The following is a 25,907-nucleotide window of genomic DNA, read 5'->3' as shown; positions in this document are numbered from 1 at the left end:
CACACCCATGCCATTCTGCTCTCATCAAATTTTTCTTCAAGCTGCAAGCAGCCACACGAGTCTGTGCCATTTTTCTGCCCATAACTTCTCCCGAATCCTGTGCAGCTTCCGTGGTTAGGAATGCAATCCTCCACCTGTGTCTGACAAAAGTGTTTGTCAGCTCACACTCCACTGCTGGGATCCACCCCTGAATGCTATTTTCTATGCTTTCCTCTAGAAGTGGGGAAAGGGAGGGGGAGGGAGGGGGGTATGGCGTCCTTGTCATTCATTGACTCATTCGCAGCATGCAACAGGCCCTCTGTGTAAAGAAGAAGCCACTACAGTCCCAACTAGGAAACCATGCCACAACAGACGACTCCCTTCGCAACAACAAGGACACTGTGCGGATCTGTGTCATACCCCTCTTGCTTCATGCATTATGAGAGAGCTGCAAGTGGACATTTCAGCAGTTGTTTTGCTCCCAACTCATAACCATATGCACAGCTGGGCTCCCACCATTGATGCCCATCAAACACCATCTGGTAAGCATCAATAAACAGCACATTCCTGCTCTGTCAATTTACTGCTGCAAAGGCTTACAAATCTCTAGTCTGTCCTAGCATTAATTCGGTTGTTCACAAATCTTATACTGAGAATTTGTTCGAGTTTGACGTTCTGTTGCTTTTGAATTTTCTGTTATTTTAACATACTCTGTCTTTTCACCCTATGTCACAGCATGCCATACTGTCTTGGCTCTCCACTGGGACCTAATTCATTGTTTGCTCAGGATGAATCATCATTTTCCAATTGCCACAAAAGCATGACAGATTATTGTTGCTTTCCCCATTGCCTGCTCCTGGCTTATATCCCTTGTAGCTGCAGACACCACTATTAATCACACTGAATGCAACGTGGAATGCTTGACCACGGCCTGTCGCAAGTGTTTAAATCAAAAGGTCGCACCACGTAACATTTTTCCCTCTTCGTCAGAACTTACACTACCTCGGGACGATAGATATCAACCCCCTTTTACATATTTTCTAATAATTAGTCACACTGATGCCTTTTCCATGTTTCCTTATGTGGTTTGTTGCCTATCTACCACAGCAGACACGACACTCGTGGCAATGCCCTTCATTTATTTGCTGTTGGAGGCCTCCTTTGTACATTGGTGTTTTGAGTCATCTCCTTTCCCGATTTTTGCTTCTGCAATGGCATCCACTGAGATCACAGTTCACTCTGGCAGCACACCACTCCCAGGTTGTGCCTGCCCACCTCACCACCAGTGGACAGCCTACATGTGGAGGACATGGTTTGGCATCTCGACACATCCAGTTCCGATGTGGGCACCTCCTACCCAGATGCAGGTGCCTCCTGCATCTCTGCAGATACATTCTACACAGACAGTGATGACTTTTACCCTATGAAAATGCCTCCTGCACTGACGCAGACACCTCCCCCACTGACCCATGTGCCTCTTGCAAAGATGCAAGCACCTCATGCACCAACCCAGATGCCCACTGCATCAAAATGGGAGCCTGACAATTCCTGCTGGTGCCACCTACCCTTCCACAATACACCACAGCTCCCCAGATTCTGGTACCCAGCAACAATCCAACATCACCAGGACCTGCTTCCGAAGTGCTGTGGCCATCCACTGTCCTTTCCTGGAGAGTTACGACGGAGCGGAGCTGCGATGCCTAACTGTCACCTTGGCTCATGGGCCCGTGCAGTAACAGAACCGTGTGTGTCCAAGACAACTGCTTCTGACAATATGGATATGTCACGTGCAACATGTCACAGAGGAACGGCCACCTGGTCACTCTTCTCCCTAAGGAAGGAAGGGTGTAGTAACCTGTATGTTACTATACTTTTACTGCCCTTACTGTGGCGCGCATCATGCAGTTTAAGAAGTGTGCTATCTTGCTGCTCCAGGTCTCTACTAGAGGTCACTGATCAGGGTCTGGAGCCTCAATCACCTGCAGCCACGGCAGTCCGTATGTGTCAACAAGATTGTACTCATCTCTAATCTGTACCTGTTCTGTATGCCGTCACTCCGTGATCTATCCCAGTAAACTGTGGATTTCTTGTAACCACATTTTTCATAGTGTTCCAACACACAACAAGTAGACCAACAAGAATAACAAATATGATGGAAAGTCTTTTAGACAATGTACTTTCAAATGCGGAAACCACAGAGATAGAAATTATTAATATTGGCTTAGGACTATCTGATTGTATTCCCCTTTTGGGGCCAGGCGATAATGCTAGAACACACTTTATACCAAACACATGTATATAGCAAGACAGAGCGCCAAGCAACAAGCGCTAGTACAAACTCCAAAGATGATAAATGGAATCACAGATATATTATACAGTACTGACATTATTTGAGTACTGTTCACTTATTAATGTGTTTGACATATTTAATGTTGCACTCAGCACACCCTCATCCTTGCAATTCTAACTAAATCACGTGATAGAAAGGAAAGAATGTAGTTCTTTCCTACATCAGAAATTCTTTCCTAAATAAGAAATTGTTCAGTGGAAAACTTTGCTAGTTTTGTTCCTAGTGTATGTAATGAATCCTGGTTAGAAATGCTTCCACAGTCAAGTACCAACACCAGTAATGATGCTTTCTGTTCAATATTTATGTCAAATTCTGTAATGTGTTTTCCTAAGAAATTGATTTGAGTCCTTGTCGGATTGCTAAATCTGGTTCCTGGATTACGTTAGGCACTAAGATTTCCTGTAGGACTTTAAAAATGTTAAGTTCTGAAATGAATATATCCACAGATTCCCACTTTATAGAATACGTAATCATCATGAAAGAAGTTTGTATACATGGAAGAACCCTGGAGATACTAAAAGGTATCAGATAGATTATATAATGGTAAGACAGAGATTTAGGAACCAGGTTTTAAATTGTAAGACACTTCCAGGGGCAGATGTGGACTCTGACCACAATCTATTCGTTATGGCCTGCAGATTAAAACTGAAGAAACTGCAAAAAGGTGGGAATTTAAGGAGATGGGACCTGGATAAACTGAAAGAACCAGAGGTTGTACAGAGTTTACGGGAGAGCATAAGGGAACAATTGACGGGAATGGGGGAAAGGAATACAGTAGAAGAAGAATGGGTAGCTTTGAGGGATGAAGTAGCGAAGGCAGCAGAGGATCAAGTAGGTAAAAAGACGAGGGCTAGTAGAAATCCTTGGGTAACAGAAGAAATATTGAATTTAATTGATGAAAGGAGAAAATATAAAAATGCAGTAAATGAAGCAGGCAAAAAGGAATACAAACGTCTCAAAAATGAGATCGACAGGAAGTGCAAAATGGCTAAACAGGGATGGCTAGAGGACAAATGTAAGGATGTAGAGGCCTATCTCACTAGGGGTAAGATAGATACTGCCTACAGGAAAATTAAAGAGACCTTTGGAGATAAGAGAACGACTTGTATGAATATCAAGAGCTCAGATGGAAACCCAGTTCTAAGCAAAGAAGGGAAAGCAGAAAGGTGGAAGGAGTATATAGAGGGTCTATACAAGGGCGATGTACTTGAGGACAATATTATGGAAATGGAAGAGGATGTAGATGAAGATGAAATGGGGGATATGATACTGCGTGAAGAGTTTGACAGAGCACTGAAAGACCTGAGTCGAAACAAGGCCCCCGGAGTAGACAACATTCCATTGGAACTACTGACGGCCTTGGGAGAGCCAGTCCTGACAAAACTCTACCATCTGGTGAGCAAGATGTATGAAACAGGCGAAATACCCTCATACTTCAAGAAGAATATAATAATTCCAATCCCAAAGAAAGCAGGTGTTGACAGATGTGAAAATTACTGAACTATCAGTTTAATAAGTCACAGCTGCGAAATACTAACACGAATTCTTTACAGACGAATGGAAAAACTAGTGGAAGCCAACCTCGGGGAAGATCAGTTTGGATTCCGTAGAAACACTGGAACATGTGAGGCAATACTGACCTTACGACTTATCTTAGAAGAAAGATTAAGGAAAGGCAAACCTACGTTTCTAGCATTTGTAGACTTAGAGAAAGCTTTTGACAATGTTGACTGGAATACTCTTTTTCAAATTCTAAAGGTGGCAGGGGTAAAATACAGGGAGCGAAAGGCTATTTACAATTTGTACAGAAACCAGATGGCAGTTATAAGAGTCGAGGGGCATGAAAGGGAAGCAGTGGTTGGGAAAGGAGTGAGACAGGGTTGTAGCCTCTACTCGATGTTGTTCAATCTGTATATTGAGCAACCAGTAAAGGAAACAAAAGAAAAATTCGGAGTAGGTATTAAAATTCATGGAGAAGAAATAAAAACTTTGAGGTTCGCGGATGACATTGTAATTATATCAGAAACAGCAAAGGACTTGGAAGAGCAGTTGAATGGAATGGACAGTGTCTTGAAAGGAGAATATAAGATGAACATCAACAAAAGCAAAACAAGGATAATGGAATGTAGTCTAAGTCGGGTGATGCTGAGGGAATTAGATTAGGAAATGAGACACTTAAAGTAGTAAAGGAGTTTTGCTATTTGGGGGGCAAAATAACTGATGATGGTCGAAGTAGAGAGGATATAAAATGTAGGCTGGCAATGGCAAGGAAATCGTTTCTGAAGAAGGGAAATTTGTTAACATCCAGTATTGATTTAAGTGTCAGGAAGTCATTTCTGAAAGTATTCGTATGGAGTGTAGCCATGTACGGAAGTGAAACATGGACGATAAATAGTTTGGACAAGAAGAGAATAGAAGCTTTCGAAATGTGGTGCTACAGAAGAACGGTGAAGATTAGATGGGTAGATCACATAACTAATGAGGAAGTATTGAATAGGATTGGGGAGAAGAGAAGTTTGTGGCACAACTTGACCAGAAGAAGGGATCGGTTGGTAGGACATGTTCTGAGGCATCAAGGGATCACCAATTTAGTATTGGAGAGCAGCGTGGAGGGTAAAAATCGTAAAGGGAGACCAAGAGATGAATACACTAAGCAGATTCAGAAGGATGTAGGTTGCAGTAGGTACTGGGAGATGAAAAGGCTTGCACAGGATAGAGTAGCATGGAGAGCTGCATCAAACCAGTCTCAGGACTGAAGACCACAACAACAACAAACAGAATACGTAAAGACTTATAAGAATAAATATGGACAGGTACTTGCAAAGGAAAATCAACTTGCAAATGATAACATAAAAAAATATTGGGCAACAAATAAAACTCCATACGGAATATTGTAAAAAGTGAAACAGGGAAGATATATGAAGACACAAAATCACTCTTACAAATGCTGATGATATCAATATTGGCAAAAAAGACCCTACAAATTACATAAATGATTACTTTATAAATGCTTCCAAAAGACTTAGCTTAAATTTCACATATGCAGGATAAATTTAGGTTATGCATACCAGCGAACAGCACAAGGTTAGTTCCAACCACTGAGCATGAAGTAGTAAAGGTAATGAAAAGCCTCAAATGCAAAATTTCAGCTGGCACAGATGACGTACCAGTGTCACTTATAACCCGTACTGCTTCACAAATCGCAAAGCCCTTTACTCACATGATAAATTTATCATTCACGAAGGCAATGTTCAACAAAGATTAAAAATATTGAAAGTGATGCCTTTATTCACGAGTGGGAATGAGCATAAAGTTGAAAATTACCAACCCATTTAACTCCTCCTTGCATCAGTAATTAAAGATTAATGAAACAATGAATCACCAAGTATTTAGACAACCACAGCCTACTGAATAATAATCAGTACGACTTTTGAACAGGTAGAAGTACAGAAAGAGCGATAAGTTGTTACACCGATGAAACAGTTAGAAATTTGGGAAACAATAACAGCGTTGCAGAAGTTAACTTAGATGTTTCGAAAGCTTTGGGAATAAAGGAAAAGAAAGCAAGTGGTTTCAGTCAAATTTGCAAAACAGATCACAGGTTGTGGAGCTTACATCAGCTTATGTTAATCATAAAATCAGATTAGTATCCGATGCAAGGAAAGTCAGAATAGGTGCTCCCCAGGGTGGTGTGTTGGATCTCCTCCTGTTCCTTACACAAATGCTAGTGACTGCTTGTTGGCATTAGTCAGCTAGTCCGGTAGCAGCAGCCGACAGGCACAAGCAGCAATAGGGGAGCAACCAATTTTGTGACATTTTACAAGTTCATAACTAGGATTGAGTTTTATAGTTACACCTGTGTGCTTTGGTAGCAGCATATTAATTTAATATATAATAGACACAGTTCTTGAATTTTTGTTTGTGTTGGAAAGTAAACTGACTTTGTGACATATTATGGAAAGTAAACCAATTGTGTGACACATTACAGAAAGTAAACCGAAATGTAACATTAGAAGTTCCTAATCAGAAAGAACTACTTACTCTCAGCCGAGTGCTTTGGTAGTTTAGTTTCTGAATCTCTGCGTGTTAATCTAATTTACTACACCCAGTTCTTGCATTTTCGTCAGTGTCTACAGTAGAGTTCCATAGTGTGTGTCAATAGTTGTTTGTTTGTCTGTGCAGCGTAGTTTTCCACAGTCTTTAGTTTGGATAGGGACTGTGATTGCTTTGTGCGGATGCAAACCAAGGTGGTGACACTTCACTCCCAGCTCCAGGCCATGATGGCTTTGGTTACACAGCTTGAGGCTGCAGTGGATGGGCATCACTGTTGTGAGCCAGCCATGGGGATCCAGTGGATGTCCAGGATGAACCAGAAGTCCGCAATCAGCCTACACTGGTGGTCAGCCCAGTTACTGCTGCACCGAGGTTGACCCCTCGCCTGCAGTCAAATGGGAGGTTGCCTCAGGGCATGGCAGGCAGCAAAAGACTTCTCAGGGAGCCAAATGTAAGGCCTCCCCAGTTAGTCTGACAAACAGATTCCATGTGCAGTCTATAACTGACAATGTTCCTCAGCCAGATGCAATCTCTTGTCCTGTTTTAGAAGAAACCTTTTAGCCTGCAAGATCCGGGCAGTTAAAGAAGTTGGGATTATTGGTATTTGTGATCTCCAATGTAAGCTGCGTTACGGGACCCTGAGGGACATGGCTGCCAAGAAGGGGAAGAGATCCAATATGCACTCTGAGTGTATACTGGGTGGAGTGGAGTCATTCCAGGTGTGGAACGGATCCTTCTGGATGCCATGAAGAGCACAGGGTGCAGCCAACTGCAGGTGGTGGCTCACGGCAGTATCAATAATGCGCGTCGCTTTGGATCAGAAGAGATTCTCTCTAGTTTTGAACAACTATCAGAAGTGGTAAAGGCTGCCAGTCTTGTTTGCAAGATGAATGCAGAGCCTACCATTTGCAGAGTAAACAACAGGACCGAGTGTGGAGCTCTGTTACAGAGCCGAATGGAGAGTCTTAATCAGAGGCTCGGGCAGTTCTTTGGGCATGTAGGCTGCAGATTCCTTGACTTGTGCCATAAGGTGGTGAGGTTTCGGGTTCTATTAAGGAGGTCAGGAGTCCATTACACGGTGGGAGGCAACTACATGGGTAGCAAGGGCATGGACTGGGCAATTTTTTAGGTTACAGGATCTCGGAGAAAAACAAAAATGGCTTCAGTCTCAAATGGTGCAGGTCGAACACAGGAAGAATGCACGTGCAGGAACCATCAGCATAAGTGCTGTAAGCTGTGTTAGCTGTGTAGGGAAAGTACCAGAGCTAATAGAAAGCATTGATGTACAAATTGTTATAGGCACTGAAAGCTGGCTAAAGCCGTAGATAAGTTCAGCTGAAATTTTTGCAATGGACCTAATGGTGTTCAGAAAGGATAGACTAAACACAGTTGGCAGTGGTGTGTTTGTTGCTATTAGAAGTAGTTTATCTTGTAGCAGGGCTGAAGTAGATAGTTCCTGTGATTCAGTATGGGTGCAGGTCATTCTTTGTACCAGGAATAAAATAATAATTGGATCCTTTTACCAACCTCCCAACTCAGATGATACAATTACTGAAAGGTTCAAAGAAAACACGAGTCTAATTTCTACATGTACCCGACTCGCACAATTATAGTTGTGGGGACTTCAATTTATTGTTGATATGTTGGCGAAAATATATGTTCAAAACTGGAGGTATGCATAAAACGTCATCTGAAATTGTGCTAAAGCCATTCTCTGAAAATTATTTTGAGCATTTTGTTAATGAGCCCATTCGAATAGTAAACAGTTGTGAAAACGTGCTTGACTTCTTAACAAACAAATAATTCTGAGCTAATAACAAAGATCAAAATAGATACAGGGTGGTTGCAATGAGACTAAATACCATAACTCCCAAATCCTCCACAAATACATGAAAAAAATAGCTATTCAAAAAAAGAAGAAAAAAAAATTGCTTGATGCCTTCCCAAGACAATCTCCACTCCTTCCAAATTAACAATGAAAGTGTATATCAGGTGTGACATGAATACAAAGAAATACTACCGGCAGCAACTGAAAGATTTATACCAAATAAATTCACAGAAGACCGAGCTGATCCCCCATGGCACACAAAACATGTCAGAACACTGTTGCAGAAACAAAGAAAAACGAATGCCGCCAAATTTAAATGAATACAAAATCTCCAAAATTGGTGATCTTTTATAGAAGCTTGAAATTTAGCATGAACTTCATTGTGAGAGGTTAATAACAGTTTCCACAGTGAAACTGTGTCTCGAAACCTTGCAGAAAATTCAAAGAGATTCTGGTCGTATGTAAAGTATGCCAGCAGCAAGGCACAATCAATGCCTACTCTGCCTTATAGCAATGGAAATACTATTGATGACATTGCTGCTAATGGAGTGTTACTAAACACCGCCTTCTGACATTCCTTCACTGAAGAAAATGAATAAATATTCCAGAATTCAAATCAAGGACAGCTGCCAACATGAGTAACTTAGAAGTAGATATCCTCAAAGTAGTGAAGCAACTTAAATCACTTAATAAAAGCAAGTCTTCATGTCCAGACTGTGTACCAATTTGGCTCCTTTCAGAGTATGCTGATGCCACAGCTCCATACTTAACTATCACATACAACAGCTTGCTCGGTGAAAGATCCATACCCAAAGACTGGAAAGTTGAAAAGTTCACACCAATTGTTGAGAAAGACAATAGGAGTAATCCACAATATTACAGGCCCATATCATTAACATCAATATGCAGCAGGATTTAAGAACATATATTGTGTCTCAACATTTTGAATTACCTTGAAGAGGACAGTCTATTGGCACACAATCAACACGGATTTGGAAAACATTGCTCTTGTGAAACACAACTAGCTCTTTACTCATACAAAGTGTTGAGCGCTATCTACAAGGAATTTCAAACTGAATTGGTATTTCTAGACTTCCAGGAGGTTGCTGACACTGTACTTCAAAAGCAGCTTTTAGTCAAATTGCGTGCTTATGGAATATTATCTCAGTTAAGAGTGGATTCGTGATTTCCTGTCAGATGACAATTCGTAGTAACTGACAAAGTCATCGTGTAAAACAGAAATGATTTCTTGCAGTGTTATAGGCCCTCTGCTGTTCCGTATCTGTACAAATAGCTTAGGAGACAATGTGCACAGCCCTCTTAGGTTGATTCCAAATGATGCTGCTGTTTGCTGTCAAGTAAAATCATCAGAAGATCAAAACAAATTGCAAAATGATTTTGATAACATATCTGTATGGTGCGAAAATTGGCAATGGACCGTAAATAATGAAAACTGTGAGGCCACCCACACGACTGCTACAAGGAATCTGTTAAACTACGATTAACAATAAATCAAATTTAAAGCCTGTAAATTCAACTAAATACCTAGAAATTCTAATTATGAACAACTTAAATCGGAAAGAACACACACAAAACGTTGAGGTGAAGGTGAACCAAAGACTGATTTACAGACGGAGTATTTAGAAGATGCAACAGACCTACTGAAGAGACTGCCTAAATTACACTTGTCCATCCTCTTTCAGAGTACTGCTGCACGGTGCGAGATCCTTACCAGATAGGTTTGATGGAAAACATCAAGGAAGTTCAAAGAAGAGCAGCGCGTTCTGTAACTGCCGTTTTAACTGCCATCTGCTTCCCATCTCCTGTGCAGCAAGCTATGCAAATTTTTTGTATTAACCGTGTTTTTCTTACTTGTCACTTCTTTTTCCACGTGTTTTTGCTTTTAGGGAGGTTTAATTTTCAAGTACTAGTCAAAGTGTTCCATAGATTTCATGTTTGTTTTGAATTCAGTTCAGACAGTGTTTATTTTCATTGTTTCCAACAAGAAGTGTCTAGTAACCACAGTTTAGTCAGCTATCAGCTGCCTTTAGTGAATTAGCACTCTAGTTAAAAGTTGATTACTTAACTCTCTACAGTAAATTGTTGATTACTTAGGATGGACAGAATGTATTACTGCTGTGTGCCGATGCAAGAGGAGATGGCCACTGTTCGCGAACAGCTGAACATGCTGATGGCCGCGGTCAGCTGTCTTCAGGCTGCTGCCTCAGAGTGTAGCAGCAGTGGGGACTCTGGTGCGTTGCATGGTACACTCCAGGTGTTACATGTTTCACCCATGGTCCCTGCTGTCGAGGCATCTTCGCGGGTACAGGACGCAGTTGGGCCACCCTCTCCCTGAGGGGAGAGGCGGGTTCAACGGTGTTCGCATCGCATGAGGCGGAGGGCCAATGTGGAGGATGGCCGTGTGGCATCCCCCGCTCTGCCTGTGAGTGGACATGTGGCCACTCCTACAGCAAGGTCCGAGCAGGCACATGGGGGGAGGTGTTTATTAGTGATTGGGAGCTCCAATGTTAGGCGGGTGATGGAGCCCCTTAGCGAAATAGTGGAAAGGTCAGGGAAGAAGGCCAGTGTTCACTCTGCTTGCCTGGAGGTCTCATCCGAGATGTGGATGAGGCCCTGCCAGTGGCGATAGAGAGCGCTGGGTGCACCCAACTGCAAATTGTTGCTCGTGTCGGCACCTATGACTCCAGCCATCAGGGTTCAGAGGTCATCCTCAGTTCATACAGGCGGTTGGTGGTGTAGGTGAGGGCGGAAAGCCTCGATCGTGGGGTGGAATCTGAGGTAGTGTCGTTCCCAGAACCGATCGCGGTCCTCTGGTTTGGAGCCGAGTGGAAGGCTTAAACCGGAGGCTCAGACGATTCTGTGGATATCTGGGGCGTAAATTTCTCGACTTCCGCTATTGGATGGAGAAATGTAGAGTCCCCCTGAATAGGTCAGGCATGCACTACACTCAGGAAGCAGCTACAAGGGTAGCGGCGTACGTGTGGAGTGCACATGTGGGGTTTTTAGGTTAGAGAATTCCCACCCTAGGCCCGACAAGACACCTCCTGAGATGTGACAAAGTAGCAGTAGGCAAAATGCAACAGGGAATGACAATATTAATGTGGTAATAGTAAACTGCAGGAGCACCTATAGAAAGGTCCCAGAACTGCTCTCATTAATAAACGGTCACAATGCCCACATAGTACTTGGGACAGAAAGTTGGCTGAAACCAGATGTAAACAGTAATGAAATTCTAAACTCAAATTGGAATGTATACCGCAGAGACAGGCTGGACAGTGAAGGGGGAGGCGTGTTTATAGCGATAAAAAGTGCGATAGTATAGATGGAAATTGACGGATATCTGAAATGCGAAATAGTTTACATCTACATCTACATACATACTCCGCAAGCCACCTGACGGTGTGTGGCGGAGGGTACCTTGAGTACCTCTATCGGTTCTCCCTTCTATTCCAGTCTCGTATTGTTCGTGGAAAGAAGGATTGTCGGTATGCCTCTGTGTGGGCTCTATCTCTCTGATTTTATCCTCATGGTCTCTTCGAGATATACGTTGGAGGGAGCAATATACTGCTTGACTCTTCGGTGAAGGTATGTTCTCGAAACTTTGACAAAAGCCCGTACTGAGCTACTGAGCGTCTCTCCTGCAGAGTCTTCCGCTGGAGTTTATTTATCATCTCTGTAACGCTTTCGCGATTACTAAATGATCCTGTAACGAAGCGCGCTGCTCTCCGTTGGATCTTCTCTATATCTTCTATCAACCCTATCTGGTACGGATCCCACACTGCTGAGCAGTATTCAAGCAGTGGGCGAACAAGCGTACTGTAACCCACTTCCTTTGTTTTCGGATTGCATTTCCTTAGGATTCTTCCAATGAATCTCAGTCTGGCGTCTGCTTTACCGACGATCAACATTATATGATCATTCCATTTTAAATCACTCCTAATGCATACTCCCAGATAATTTATGGTATTAACTGCTTCAAGTTGCTGACCTGCTATTTTGTAGCTAAATGATAAAGGATCTATCTTTCTGTGTATTCGCAGCACATTACACTTGTCTACATTGAGATTCAATTGCCATTCCCTGCACCATGCGTCAATTCGCTGCAGATCCTCCTGCATTTCAGTACAATTTTCCACTGTTACAACCTCTCGATACACCACAGCATCATCTGCAAAAAGCCTCCGTGAACTTCCGATGTCATCCACAAGGTCATTTATGTATATTGTGAATAGCAACGGTCCTATGACACTCCCCTGCGGCACACCTGAAATCACTCTTACTTCGGAAGACTTCTCTCCATTGAGAATGACATGCTGCGTCCTGTTATCTAGGAACTCCTCAATCCAATCGCACAATTGGTCTGATAGTCCATATGCTCTTACTTTGTTCATTAAACGACTGTGGGGAACTGTATCTAACGCCTTGCGGAAGTCAAGAAACACGGCATCTACCTGTGAACCCGTGTCTATGGCCCTCTGAGTCTCGTGGACGAATAGCGCGAGCTGGGTTTCACATGACCGTCTTTTTCGAAACCCATGCTGATTCCTACAGAGTAGATTTTTAGTCTCCAGAAAAGTCATTATACTCGAACACAATACGTGTTCCAAAATTCTACAACTGATCGAAGTTAGAGATATAGGTCTATAGTTCTGCACATCTGCTCGACGTCCCTTCTTGAAAACGGGGATGACCTGTGCCCTTTCCCAATCCTTTGGAACGCTACGCTCTTCTAGAGACCTACGGTACACCGCTGCAAGAAGGGGGGCAAGTTCCTTCGTGTACTCTGTGTAAAATTGAACTGGTATCCCATCAGGTCCAGAGGCCTTTCCTCTTTTGAGCGATTTTAATTGTTTCTCTATCCCTCTGTCGTCTATTTCGATATCTACCATTTTGTCATCTGTGCGACAATCTAGACAAGGAACTACAGTGCAATCTTCCTCTGTGAAACAACTTTGGAAAAAGACATTTAGTATTTCGGCCTTTAGTCTGTCATCCTCTGTTTCAGTACCATTTTGGTCACAGAGTGTCTGGCCGTTTTGTTTTGATCCACCTACCGCTTTGACATAAGACCAAAATTTCTTAGGATTTTCTGCCAAGTCAGTACACAGAACTTTACTTTCGAATTCATTGAACGCCTCTCGCATAGCCCTCCTCACACTACATTTCGCTTCGCGTAATTTTTGTTTGTCTGCAAGGATTTGGCTATGTTTATGTTTGCTGTGAAGTTCCCTTTGCTTCCGCAGCAGTTTTCTAACTCGGTTGTTGTACCACGGTGGCTCTTTTCCATCTCTTACGATCTTGGTTGGCACATACTCATCTAACGCATTATGTACGACGGTTTTGAACTTTGTCCACTGATCCTCAACACTATCTGTACTTGAGACAAAACTTTTGTGTTGAGCCAACAGGTACTCTGAAATCTGCTTTTTTTCACTTTTTCTAAACAGAAAAATCTTCCTACCCCTTTTAATATTCCTATTTACGGCTGAAATCATCGATGCCGAAACCGCTTTATGATCGCTGATTCCCTGTTCTGCGTTAACTTTTTCAAATAGTTCGGGTCTGTTTGTCACCAGAAGGTCTAATATGTTATCGCCACGAGTCGGTTCTGTGTTTAACTGCTCAAGGTAGTTTCCAGACAAAGCACTTAAAAAAATTTCACTGGATTCTTTTTCCCTGCCACCCGTTATGAATGTCTGAGTCTCCCAGTCTATATCCGGCAAATTAAAATCTCCACCCAGAACTATAACATGGTGGAGAAATCTACTCAAAATATTTTCCAAATTGTCCTTCAGGTGCTCAGCCACAACAGCTGCTGAGCCAGGGGGCCTATAGAGACATCCAATTACCATGTCTGAGCCTGCTTTAACCGTGACCTTCACCCAAATCATTTCACATTTCGGATCTCCGTCAATTTCCTTCGATACTATTGCACTTCTTATCGCTATAAACACGACTCCCCCTTCACTGTCCTGCCTGTCTCTGCGGTATACATTCCAATCTGAGTTTAGGATTTCGTTACTATTTACGTCTGGTTTCAGCCAACTTTCTGTCCCTAGTACTATATGAGCGTTGTGACCGTTTATTAATGAGAGCAGTTCTAGGACCTTTCTGTAGACGCTCCTGCAGTCTACTATTAGCACATGAATATTGTTATTCCCTGTTGCATTTTGCCTACTCCTACCTTGCTGCGTCTCAGGAGGCATCTTGTCGGGCCTAGGGAGGGGATTCTCTAACCTAAAAAACCCCCATGTGCACTCCACATGCACTCCGCTACCCTTGTAGCCGCTTCCGGTGTGTAGTGCACGCCTGACCTATTCAAGGGGACCCTACATTTCTCCACCCGATAGCGGAGGTCGAGAAATTTGCACCCCAGATCTCGGCAGAATCGTCTGAGCCTCTGGTTTAAGCCTTCCACTCGGCTCCAAACCAGAGGACCGCGATCGGTTCTGGAAACGATACTACAAATAGTTAGCTCTGATTTCACCCCGCGAGCAAGGCTTTGCGCCTACACCAATTCCGCCAAACGCCTGTACGAACTGAGGATGACCTCTGAACCCAGACGGCAGGAGTCATTGGTGCCGACATGAGCAACAATTTGCAGTCGGGTGCACCCAGTGCTCTCTATCGCCGCCGGCAGAGCCTCCTCCACATCTCGGATGAGACCCCCTGGCAAGTAGACAGAGTGAACACTGGCCTTCTTCCCCGACCTTCCCGCTATTTCCCTAAGGGGCTCCATCACCCGCCTAACGTTGGAGCTCCCAATAACTAATAAACCCCTCCCCCCGCGTGCCTGCTCGGACCTTGCTGAAGGAGCAGCCATATGTCCACTCACAGGCAGAGCGGGCGATGCCACACGGCCAGCCTCCACATTGACCCTCCGCCTCGTGCGCCGCGAACGCCGCTGAACCCGCCACTCCCCTTGGGGAGACGGTGGCCCAACCGCGCCCAGTACACGCGAAGATGTCTCGACAGCAGGGACAGTGGGTGAAGCATGTAACACCTGGGGTGTACCTTGCGACGCACCAGACTCCCCACTGCCGCTACACTCCGAGGCAGCAGCCTGAAGACGGCTGACCGCGGCCATCAACACGCTCAGCTGTTCGCGAACAGTGGCCAGCTCCTCCTGCGTCCGTACACTGCAGTCACACATCCTATCCATCCTAAGGAATCAATTTACTGAAGAGAGTTGATCAACCTTTAACTAGACTGCTAATTCACTAAAGGCGGCTGTTTATTCACTAAACTGTGGTTGCTAGGCACTTTTTGTAGAAAACAATGAAAATAGCACTACCTGTCTCTGGACTGTATTGCAAACAAACACTAGCACTACTGGCACTATGGTTGACTAAAGGGACTCTCTCTGACTGTATTCAAATCAAACACGAAATCTATGGAACTATTAATAGCACTCGACAATTAAAGCTTCCTAAAAGCAAATACACACGGAAGAAGAAGTGACAAGTAAGAAAAATACAGTTAATACTTAAATTAAGGTAGCTAAATGTCTAAATATGTCTGTATATGTGTGGATGGATATGTGTGCGTGTGCGCGAGTGTATACCTGTCCTTTTTTCCCCCTAAGGTAAGTCTTTCCGCTCCCGGGATTGGAATGACTCCTTACCCTCTCCCTTAAAATCCACTTCCTTTCGTCTTTCCCTCTCCTTCCCTCTTTCCTGATGAGGCCACAGTTTGTTGCGAAAGCTTGAATTTTGTGTGTATGTTTGTGTTTGTTTGTGTGTCTATAGACGTGCCAGCGCTTTTGTTTGGTAAGTCACATCATCTTTGTTTTTAGATATATTTTTCCCACGTGGAATGTTTCCCTCTATTAATAAATAATAAAAAAACCTATACCAGATTCGTTGCTGCCTGAGACAACAAAAATCTAAGTGAATTGCCAAGCTATGGCAGCCTAATGTCGAAATATACTAGAGTTAAATTTGGGAACCAGAAAGAACAAAGAAAGGTGAATACGTCCCAGGCAGAGTTAGGGATGTGAAAGAAACGAACTAGCTAACTGTTTATCTGGCAGCTTCAAAGACATTTATGTCTAAACACCTTACAAGTTAATCCTACGTCCCCAGCACAGTGAGACCTCTTAGGTTGGCACACACACATCTTGCAATTTATAGGCTGAAGTCCCTGATCTTTTGCCCATATCCAGAAGATTCACCAGCCATAGTAACCAGTAATATCATCGAATGGAACTTTAATGACACATTTTGTCACATTGCATTATATGACAAGTGTCATGTTGGATGACATAACCGCATGTTATACAATATAACATTATGTATCACATTACTTTACTAGACATGAGACATTATATTACACGATATGGGTACTAATACTTGCAAGTAAAAAAATGTGAATACATCAAGATGTTTAGATTTAAGTGCCTCTGAAACTGTCACATAAGCTGAAAACTAATTCCCTTTTTTTACATCCCTAGCTCTGCTCATTACACATTCACCTTTTCTGGGCTATGAAAAGAGTACTTTCCATTCCAGTTGTTTCTTACAGAGAAGTGTTTCTACAATGTAAATGCTGGCTTACAAGATTACTAGGATCTCATTTACTGTTGAGCCTCTACATCTACACGATTACGCAAACCCATAACTAAGTACCTGGTAGAAGGTTCATCGAATCACCTTCAATCTATTTCTCTACCGTTACATTCTCTAACAGAATGTGGGAAAAATGAACAAATCTTTCTGCACGAGCTCTGATGTCTCTTATTTTATTATGATGATCATTCCTCCCTGTGTTGGTTAGCGACAAAATATATTCCCACTCAGAGAAAAAAAGCTGGTGATTGCAATTTTGTGATTACACACACCGCAATGGAAAAACAGCTTTGTTTTAATCATTGTCAACACAACTCACTCTCGTATGGGAAATACGGAAGCGTCCGATCCTGCCCGTCTGCTTTGACCCATGACGTCACAAATATGGCGGAATCGACCATAAACCACGAATCCAATATGGCGCATATAAAGTCGTTGTTGTTGTTGTGGTCTTCAGTCCTGAGACTGGTTTGATGCAGCTCTCCATGCTACTCTATCCTGTGCAAGCTTCTTCATCTCCCAGTACCTACTGCAACCTACATCCTTCTGAATCTGCTTAGTGTATTCATCTCTTGGTCTCCCTCTACGATTTTTACCCTCCACGCTGCCCTCCAATGCTAAATTTGTGATCCCTTGATGCCTCAAAACATGTCCTACCAACCGATCCCTTCTTCTAGTCAAGTTGTGCCACAAACTTCTCTTCTCCCCAATCCTATTCAATACCTCCTCATTAGTTACATGATCTACCCACCTTATCTTCAGCATTCTTCTGTAGCACCACATTTTGAAAGCTTCTATTCTCTTGTCCAAACTGGTTATCGTCCATGTTTCACTTCCATACATGGCTACACTCCATACAAATACTTTCAGAAACGACTTCCTGACACTTAAATCTATACTCGATGTTAACAAATTTCTCTCATTCAGAAACGATTTCCTTGCCATTGCCAGTCTACAATTTATATCCTCTCTACTTCGACCATCTTCAGTTATTTTACTCCCTAAATAGCAAAACTCCTTTACTACTTTAAGTGTCTCATTTCCTAATCTAATCCCCTCAGCATCACCCGATTTAATTTGACTACATTCCATTATCCTCGTTTTGCTTTTGTTGATGTTCATCTTATATCCTCCTTTCAGGACACTGCCCATTCCGTTCAACTGCTCTTCCAAGTCCTTTGCTGTCTCTGACAGAATTACAATGTCATCGGCGAACCTCAAAGATTTTACTTCTTCTCCATGAATTTTAATACCTACTCCGAATTTTTCTTTTGTTTCCTTTACTGCTTGCTCAATATACAGATTGAATAACATCGGGGAGAGGCTACAACCCTGTCTCACTCCTTTCCCAACCACTGCTTCCCTTTCATGCCCCTCGACTCTTATAACTGCCATCTGGTTTCTGTACAAATTGTAAATAGCCTTTCGCTCCCTGTATTTTACCCCTGCCACCTTCAGAATTTGAAGGAGAGTATTCCAGTTAACGTTGTCAAAAGCTTTCTCTAAGTCTACAAATGCTAGAAACGTAGGTTTGCCTTTTCTTAATCTTTCTTCTAATATAAGTCTTAAGGTTAGTATTGCCTCACGTGTTCCAACATTTCTACGGAATCCAAACTGATCTTCCCCGAGGTCCGCTTCTACCAGTTTTTCCATTCGTCTATAAATAATTCGCGTTAATATTTTGCAGCTGTGACTTATTAAACTGATAGTTCGGTAATTTTCACATCTGTCAACACCTGCTTTCTTTGGTATTGGAATTATTATATTCTTCTTGAAGTCTGTGGGTATTTCGCCTGTCTCATACATCTTGCTCACCAGATGGTAGAGTTTTGTCATGACTGGCTCTCCAAAGGCCATTAGTAGTTCTAATGGAATGTTGTCTACTCCCGGGGCCTTGTTTCGACTCAGGTCTTTCAGTGCTCTATCAAACTCTTCATGCAGTATCATATCACCTATTTCATCTTCATCTACATCCTCTTCCATTTCCATAATATTGTCCTCAAGTACATCGTCCTTGTATAAACCCTCTGTATACTCCTTCCACCTTTCTGCCTTCCCTTCTTTGCTTAGAAGTGGGTTGCCATCTGAGCTCTTGATATTCATACAAATGGCTCTCTTCTCTTCAAAGGTCTCTTTAATTTTCCTGTAGGCAGTATCTATCTTACCCCTAGTGAGATAGGCCTCTACATCCTTACATTTGTCCTCTAGCCATCCCTGCTTACCCATTTTGCACTTTCTGTCGATCTCATTTTTGAGACGTTTGTATTCCCTTTTGCCTGCTTCATTTACTGCATTTTTATATTTTCTCCTTTCATCAATTAAATTCAATATTTCTTCTGTTACCCAAGGATTTCTATTAGCCCTCGTCTTTTTACCTACTTGATCCTCTGCTGCCTTCACTACTTCATCCCTCAGAGCTACCCATTCTTCTTCTACTGTATTTCTCTCCCCCATTCCTGTCAATTGTTCCCTTATGCTCTCCCTGAAACTCTCTACAACCTCTGGTTCTTTCAGTTTATCCAGGTCCCATCTCCTTAAATTCCCACCTTTTTGCAGTTTCTTCAGTTTCAATCTGCAGTTCATAACCAATAGATTGTGGTCAGAATCCACATCTGCCCCTGGAAATGTCTTACAATTTAAAACCTGGTTCCTAAATCTCTGTCTTACCATTATATGATCTATCTGATACCTATTAGTATCTCCAGGATTCTTCCAGGTATACAACCTTCTTTTATGATTCTTGAACCAAGTGTTAGCTATGATTAAGTTATGCTCTGTGCAAAATTCTACAAGGCAGCTTCCTCTTTCATTTCTTCCCCCCAATCCATATTCACCTACTATGTTTCCTTCTCTCCCTTCTCCTACTGACGAATTCCAGTCACCCATGACTATTAAATTTTCGTCTCCCTTCACTACCTGAATAATTTCTTTTATCTCGTCATATTTCATCAATTTCTTCATCATCTGCAGAGCTAGTTGGCATATAAACTTGTACTACTGTAGTAGGCATGGGCTTTGTGTCTATCTTGGCCACAATAATGCGTTCACTATGCTGTTTGTAGTAGCTAACCCGCACTCCTATTTTTTTATTCATTATTAAACCTACTCCTGCATGACCCCTATTTGATTTTGTATTGATAACCCTGTAATCACCTGACCAAAAGTCTTGTTCCTCCTGCCACCGAACTTCACTAATTCCCACTATATCTAACTTTAACCTATCCATTTCCCTTTTTAAATTTTCTAACCGACCTGCCCGATTAAGGGATCTGACATTCCACGCTCCGATCCGTAGAATGCCAGTTTTCTTTCTCCTGATAACGACGTCCTCTTGAGTAGTCCCCGCCCGGAGATCCGAATGGGGGACTATTTTACCTCCGGAATATTTTACCCAAGAGGACGCCATCATCATTTAATCATACAGTAAAGCTGCATGTCCTCGGGAAAAATTACGGCTGTAGTTTCCCCTTGCTTTCAGCTGTTCGCAGTACCAGCACAGCAAGGCCGTTTTGGTTAATGTTACAAGGCCAGATCAGTCAATCACCCAGACTGTTGCCCTTGCAACTACTGAAAAGGCTGCTGCCCCTCTTCAGGAACCACATGTTTGTCTGGCCTCTCAACAGATACCCCTCCGTTGTGGTTGCACCTACGGTACGGCCATCTGTATCGCCGAGGCACGCAAGCCTCCCCACGAACGGCAGGGTCCATGGTTCATGGGGGAAGATAAAGTCATTACGTACACATTATGAGGACGTAAATACATCGAAAAACAAACACACACACTTTCCACAAAAAGCCTAATGACACTAATGGGGCAAGCGCAGGAAATGGGGTGTTTTTGGGTGGGGGTAAACTAAATATAAAAAAATTCAGAAATTTAGACACCCACCCCCATAAGAAACCACACAAAATGACGAAAAAAACAGACATCACAAAACTCCCCAAATACCACTAAACACAATATCATCTGGAATCGGACACTTCCCTTGACCTATATAGCTCAACACCAGATCCCGATACCAAAAATTAGGATCAAACACTTTCCTTGGATAGCTCAAAAATATTTCCCGATAACAGTACCAACATACACAGCCACACGTTGGGATCGAACACTTCCCTTTACCTGCGTACTGCTAATTTTACCCGTCACATCCATTCCTAAACAAAAACAACAACTGATTAATTTTACTAATACCACACGATGTACAGCGAAAAACACTAAATTAACCTTCACACAAAATCGTTAACTTACTGAAACGAATTCCACTACAAACACAGCCGACACTCGAACAATTCTGGATAATGAGCAAAAGCAAACTGAGCCCATTACACCACACAAACGAAAACCCTGAACATACCACCAGAGAGCACAACAAACCACAACACGACGACATCTACAAACACGCCACACTCACAAACCAAACTCCGCGCCGTCATGATGTCACACACGACAACACCCTTACGTCACGTGTCAAAGCCAACGCGTGGCAGCGGACGCTTCTGTCGACCCCTCGTATGTCCATGACTATTCCCTATTTCATGATAATATAATATGAGCTGCCCTACTTTGGACTTTTTCAATATCCTCCATCAGTCCTATCTGGTAAGGAAGCCATACTCCATAGCAAAGCTCTAGCTGAATATATATGCTGTTATACTTTTCAGCTGTGCTACATAATGTGCTCCATTTGTTTGTATCTTTTCAGGTGTGTTTTATATCAAAGTTTCATGATTTGGTTACATCACTGATTACTTATTGTGCAAGTTTTACTTTTCAGCAGTGTTATGTAATGTGGCCAAGTGTTTTTATTTTCAAAATATTTTATTCATTGATTTACTTATTGTGCATGTTGCTCACAAAGTAAATTCATGATTCCCATTCGAATCATGTACTGTTTGAGGTGGCTACACCAGTCTTCGTGTGCTGGGCACACATTTGGGAGAGCTGTGGGTCATTCCCTAACTAGTATTCTGAATTTGGTTTTCCAGGGTTTCCCCATGTTGCTAATGTGAATGCTAGAATGGTTCCTTTGATTAGGCCTTGGCTCACTTACTGTCGTATCCTCACCTAATCATAACCTACTTTATTATCATTCTATATGCATATATTATTCTGCAATATACCTAATATGTCATACTAACATACTGAATGGTCTATGAAAAAAATAAATACATAAAAATGATATAAATTTTGTCAAACAATGGAAAAATCCAGAGAGGAATATCAACAATGTAGGAAAAGACAAATTGCTACTTACTGTAAAGAGGACATGTCAAGTTGCAGACAGGCATAATTAAAAGACACTTACATAAAGCTATCAGCCACAGCCTTCATCATTTAAAAAACCAAAAAACAAACACACACACACACACACACACACACACACACACACACACACACACACACTCCAACGACTCGAGCCGGAGATGCTGGAGGAGTTGGCAATCGCGCACGCTTGTGTGTGTGTGTGTGTGTGTGTGTCTCTCTCTCTCTCTCTCTCTCTCTCTTTACTGATGAAGGCTGTTCCCAAAAGCTTTATGTGCGTGTCTTAATTGTGCCTGTCTGCAACTTGACATGCCTTCTTTATGATAGGTAGCAATCTGTCTTTTCCTACATTGTAAATACATTATATAATTTTTCTCATCCCACTTAGGATAGCTTGATTTATAACAAAAAATGGTTTTGCACTCTGTCTACACTATCACTGCACGAACCACAAACATCTGCTGCTATGCCCCTTGCACTCCCTTCTCTCTGTCCAGAAAGCCGATTTCCACTGTAGACCTTTGTAACCGAGTATAAAACTTTGTAATAAACCTGAGACATGTATACAGTCTATATGAAGGTATCTTTTACTTTAGTATTTTGTTTCTGAATGTCACAATTAATATTAAATTTGCTCATCGCAAATACTTTTGATGAATAAATATATTGTGCAAGAATTTCAATGGCTCCCAACAAATGTTTGACTATCAACTTTACATAATATTCTTAAGCCTGCGTCTGTAGAGCTATTACCTATTTTGGTAAACATTTTTGGAATGCAGTGATCAATAAATTGTTATATTTAGATTAAAGTTCAGTCTTGATCACGTTATGTCTGTTTTAATGAGTAACCGGTTTCGGTTTTTTTTCTATAAAACCATCATCAGACCCATTGGTCCCTTGGGTTGGTAGGTGGAGCTCTCCTTGCTGCTGTGCACAGCAATGGGTCTGATGATGGTTTTATAGAAAAAAAACCGAAACCGGTTACTCATTAAAACAGACATAACGTGATCAAGACTGAACTTTAATCTAAATATATTACCTATTTGATTAACCTCAACTACACCACTCCAGAAAATAACATTGAACGACAGTACTGGGTGGAAGCATGCAAACTAATATTGTAACAAATGTGACTGCAGCAATGAGTTTCAATGGTTTAAAAAAACGATTAATGGTCTCATTATTGCGCATCATCCCCTATCATAACAATTTAAATCAATCTGTCAACAGCACTCTCACTAAATATGACAGAAGCATCATATCTTATGTGTAATAAAAAGACGAACTATACTAAGATAACAACACATATTCTACTATTAATTCAACATAGAGAAGATAAAAACGAAAATTTAAACTTGAGCAAATGTTATTCTGTGGCCATTGATGATTTTGCTGGCACAGGAATAAAGAAAAAAAATGGAAGATTAACGACTGAAAAGTAAGCGCACATAGCAAAATACTTCCGTAACTTACAATTTCAGAAGCACTGGAAGATCATAACTATGGAACAAATACAGAAATGTCGTAGTACTAGATAAACAAAACTATCTGTGCTTCTGTATCACACACTGGACGTTTAAAAGCCGTATACAAAAAGGATATCTGTCTGTAAATTAAACGTCAGTACTCCGAGATCGTTTAGCTCGCGTCTTGCACTGTCGCTTGGGTGCTTCTTCCTGCAAAATAACAATTAAACATATGGCGCTTATTTCCTTTACCCTTAGAACAGGCAAGAACTTTGAACTACGCACGTGAAGGGCTCATACTTACACCATAACCGTAACAGTGTTCATCGTCGCTTTAGTTCTGTAATCCATAAATACTGTTGACAGAAAACAGCAGAAAGTAAGGGCAGCTAACACGCTCAAAGTATACGCAAGTATTGCGTTTCCTCTGACCAGTACAGAATGCATATTTGCAAGTTTTCTGCTCTACAGCCAATTTCTGTCGAATTTAAATAAAAAATTCTCTGTTTCTAATACTCATTTACAGTTCACAACTATCATTGACGTGTACCACAACATGTGTAGCACAAGCGAATCGCGTACCAAGGATGATGCTATCACAACGTAATATCTTTGACAGAAACGTAAATTTAAGTTTGCGTCGATAGTTTTTCGTCTGCCAACCTATAAGAGTTACTTAATACTTTTATGTGGGCACGGAGACGCAGGTACATAATATAAATACGTTGTAATAAGCAATATTTATGATTTGCGTGTGAGCTGTTTATTCCAAAATATTATTTCAGTCAACAATATTATGAAAGTCCGTCTGTAACAATAGTTCAGAATTTCGACATTTGACTTCGCGTTTTATCAATTGCTTCAGAAATTAAAACAAAGCATCATATTTTACCAAGTTTCTCGCTGTGAACGCCCTCATTATTGATTAATTGTAGTTATTTTGATCACAAAGTCGTTGGAACACACTTTAAATGTTGATTTAATAGAACGTTTTATGAAATTTATGCAACTGTTTTAAAAAGATTATCATCCTTAAGTCTTCCTTGTTTACCTACTCATAAGAATACAAACGGAGTAATAAAAATGAAGAACGTAAGTTACGTTTGTAATTTTTGTAGAAGTCTGAATATAATAAGCAGTTTGGTTGTCTGAAGTCCAAGTAACGAGAGGAAAGCAAATAGTGGAAATTAACCTGTTTCACACTCCTGCCTACCTTTACCTCCACAACCTACAAGTCACTGTTAAGTGCTGGGAAGAGAATACCCCCCAATATACCATACAGTAGAGAAGGTTGAGAAGGCCACCCATCCACACTGAGTTTCTGAAGCCCACAATTTGCAGCATTTGCACGCAGAACTGACCGCAGCCCTTGGTTCTGTGTCAGGTGGAAGGACCTGAACCAGAGACGTTGAGGGTTCTGTTACAAGCGAGGCTGCAACTTGGGCAATAGGGTTGAGAACTGTAGGGTCCCCCTAAATGGGTCAGGTGTGCACCACACAACAAAGTCTGCTACCAAGGGAGCTGACTTTGTGAAGGTGCACACAAGGGCTTTTAGATCAGGTGACTCTCCGTCCAGTCCAGATAACAATAGCTGTAGAAGACACAGAAGTATAATTGTAAGAATGCCCCCCAGAGGTGAGAGTACTAAACTTCCTGAAAAGCAGTGAAGCTCACACAACAATAGGTACAGAAAGCTATTTGAAACCTGAAATTGGTACCAATGAGATGTTTTGAGGAAAATTTAAGTGTATACTGAAAGGATAGGCTAATGGGAAGTGAGGGTGGTGTATTTGTCACAGTAGATAAGAACTGAGAGAGAACTTGAAGCTGCATGTGAGACTGTTTGGACAAGAGCCAGTATCAGGAGTGGGCATAAAATGGTAATTGGATCTTTCTATCACCCACCGGACTCACCTCATGATGTAACTGAAAACCTTAGAGAAAACTGTAGTTCACTTGTACATAAGTTTCCCAAGCATTTTGAAATGATCGGTGGAGACTTTAATCAACAAAGAGTCAATTGGGGAAAACTATAGTTTTGTTAGTGGAGAGCATGATAAGACGTCCCGTGAAACATTACTAAAGGCTACAAAGATATACACATTCAGTAAATTAGATGAAAAAAGCAGTAGTGTCACATCTCAATGAAGAACTTGAAACACAGGAATAAAGTACGTAGAGGAAGTTGGCTCAATGTTAAAAGGACAGTTGACCATGGACTAGGTAGACTGCTGCCTCACAGTTTGCAGCATTGTTCCCAGAGTTGATTGGGATCATTTGGTTTGGAGCCGATTGAAGGGTCTCAACCAAAGGGTTTGTTGACTTTGTCACAGTCTTGGCTGCAGGTTTCTAGACCTGCATTACCCTGTGGGCA

At 41.9% G+C, this 25,907-nt stretch overlaps 2 protein-coding genes across 2 annotated transcripts in view; one reads left to right on the top strand and one right to left on the bottom strand.

The window, feature by feature from the left end:
- The window catches only part of LOC124622673 (signal peptidase complex subunit 3), an 81,725-nt gene extending 57,603 nt beyond the window's left edge, over positions 1-24,122 (bottom strand). Inside the window, exons 1-2 of the mRNA XM_047148466.1 lie at positions 23,838-24,122; positions 23,670-23,743 (exon numbers count right to left, since the gene is read on the bottom strand). Of these exons, the coding sequence (XP_047004422.1) occupies positions 23,670-23,743; positions 23,838-23,980 (217 nt within the window). The 5' untranslated portion in view covers positions 23,981-24,122. The remainder of the gene's footprint in view (positions 1-23,669; positions 23,744-23,837) is intronic.
- Positions 24,123-24,143: 21 nt separating this feature from the next.
- The window catches only part of LOC124622672 (protein lethal(2)k10201), a 77,087-nt gene continuing 75,323 nt past the window's right edge, over positions 24,144-25,907 (top strand). The window contains exon 1 of the mRNA XM_047148464.1: positions 24,144-24,240. The gene's annotated coding sequence lies outside the window, so the exon portion shown is untranslated. The remainder of the gene's footprint in view (positions 24,241-25,907) is intronic.

Source organism: Schistocerca americana, chromosome 7 (assembly GCF_021461395.2).
Source record: "Schistocerca americana isolate TAMUIC-IGC-003095 chromosome 7, iqSchAmer2.1, whole genome shotgun sequence".
Classification (NCBI taxonomy): Eukaryota; Metazoa; Arthropoda; class Insecta; order Orthoptera; family Acrididae; genus Schistocerca; species Schistocerca americana.
The sequence above is the reverse complement of the archived record's forward strand: the minus strand, read 5'-3'. Positions and strand labels throughout refer to the sequence as shown.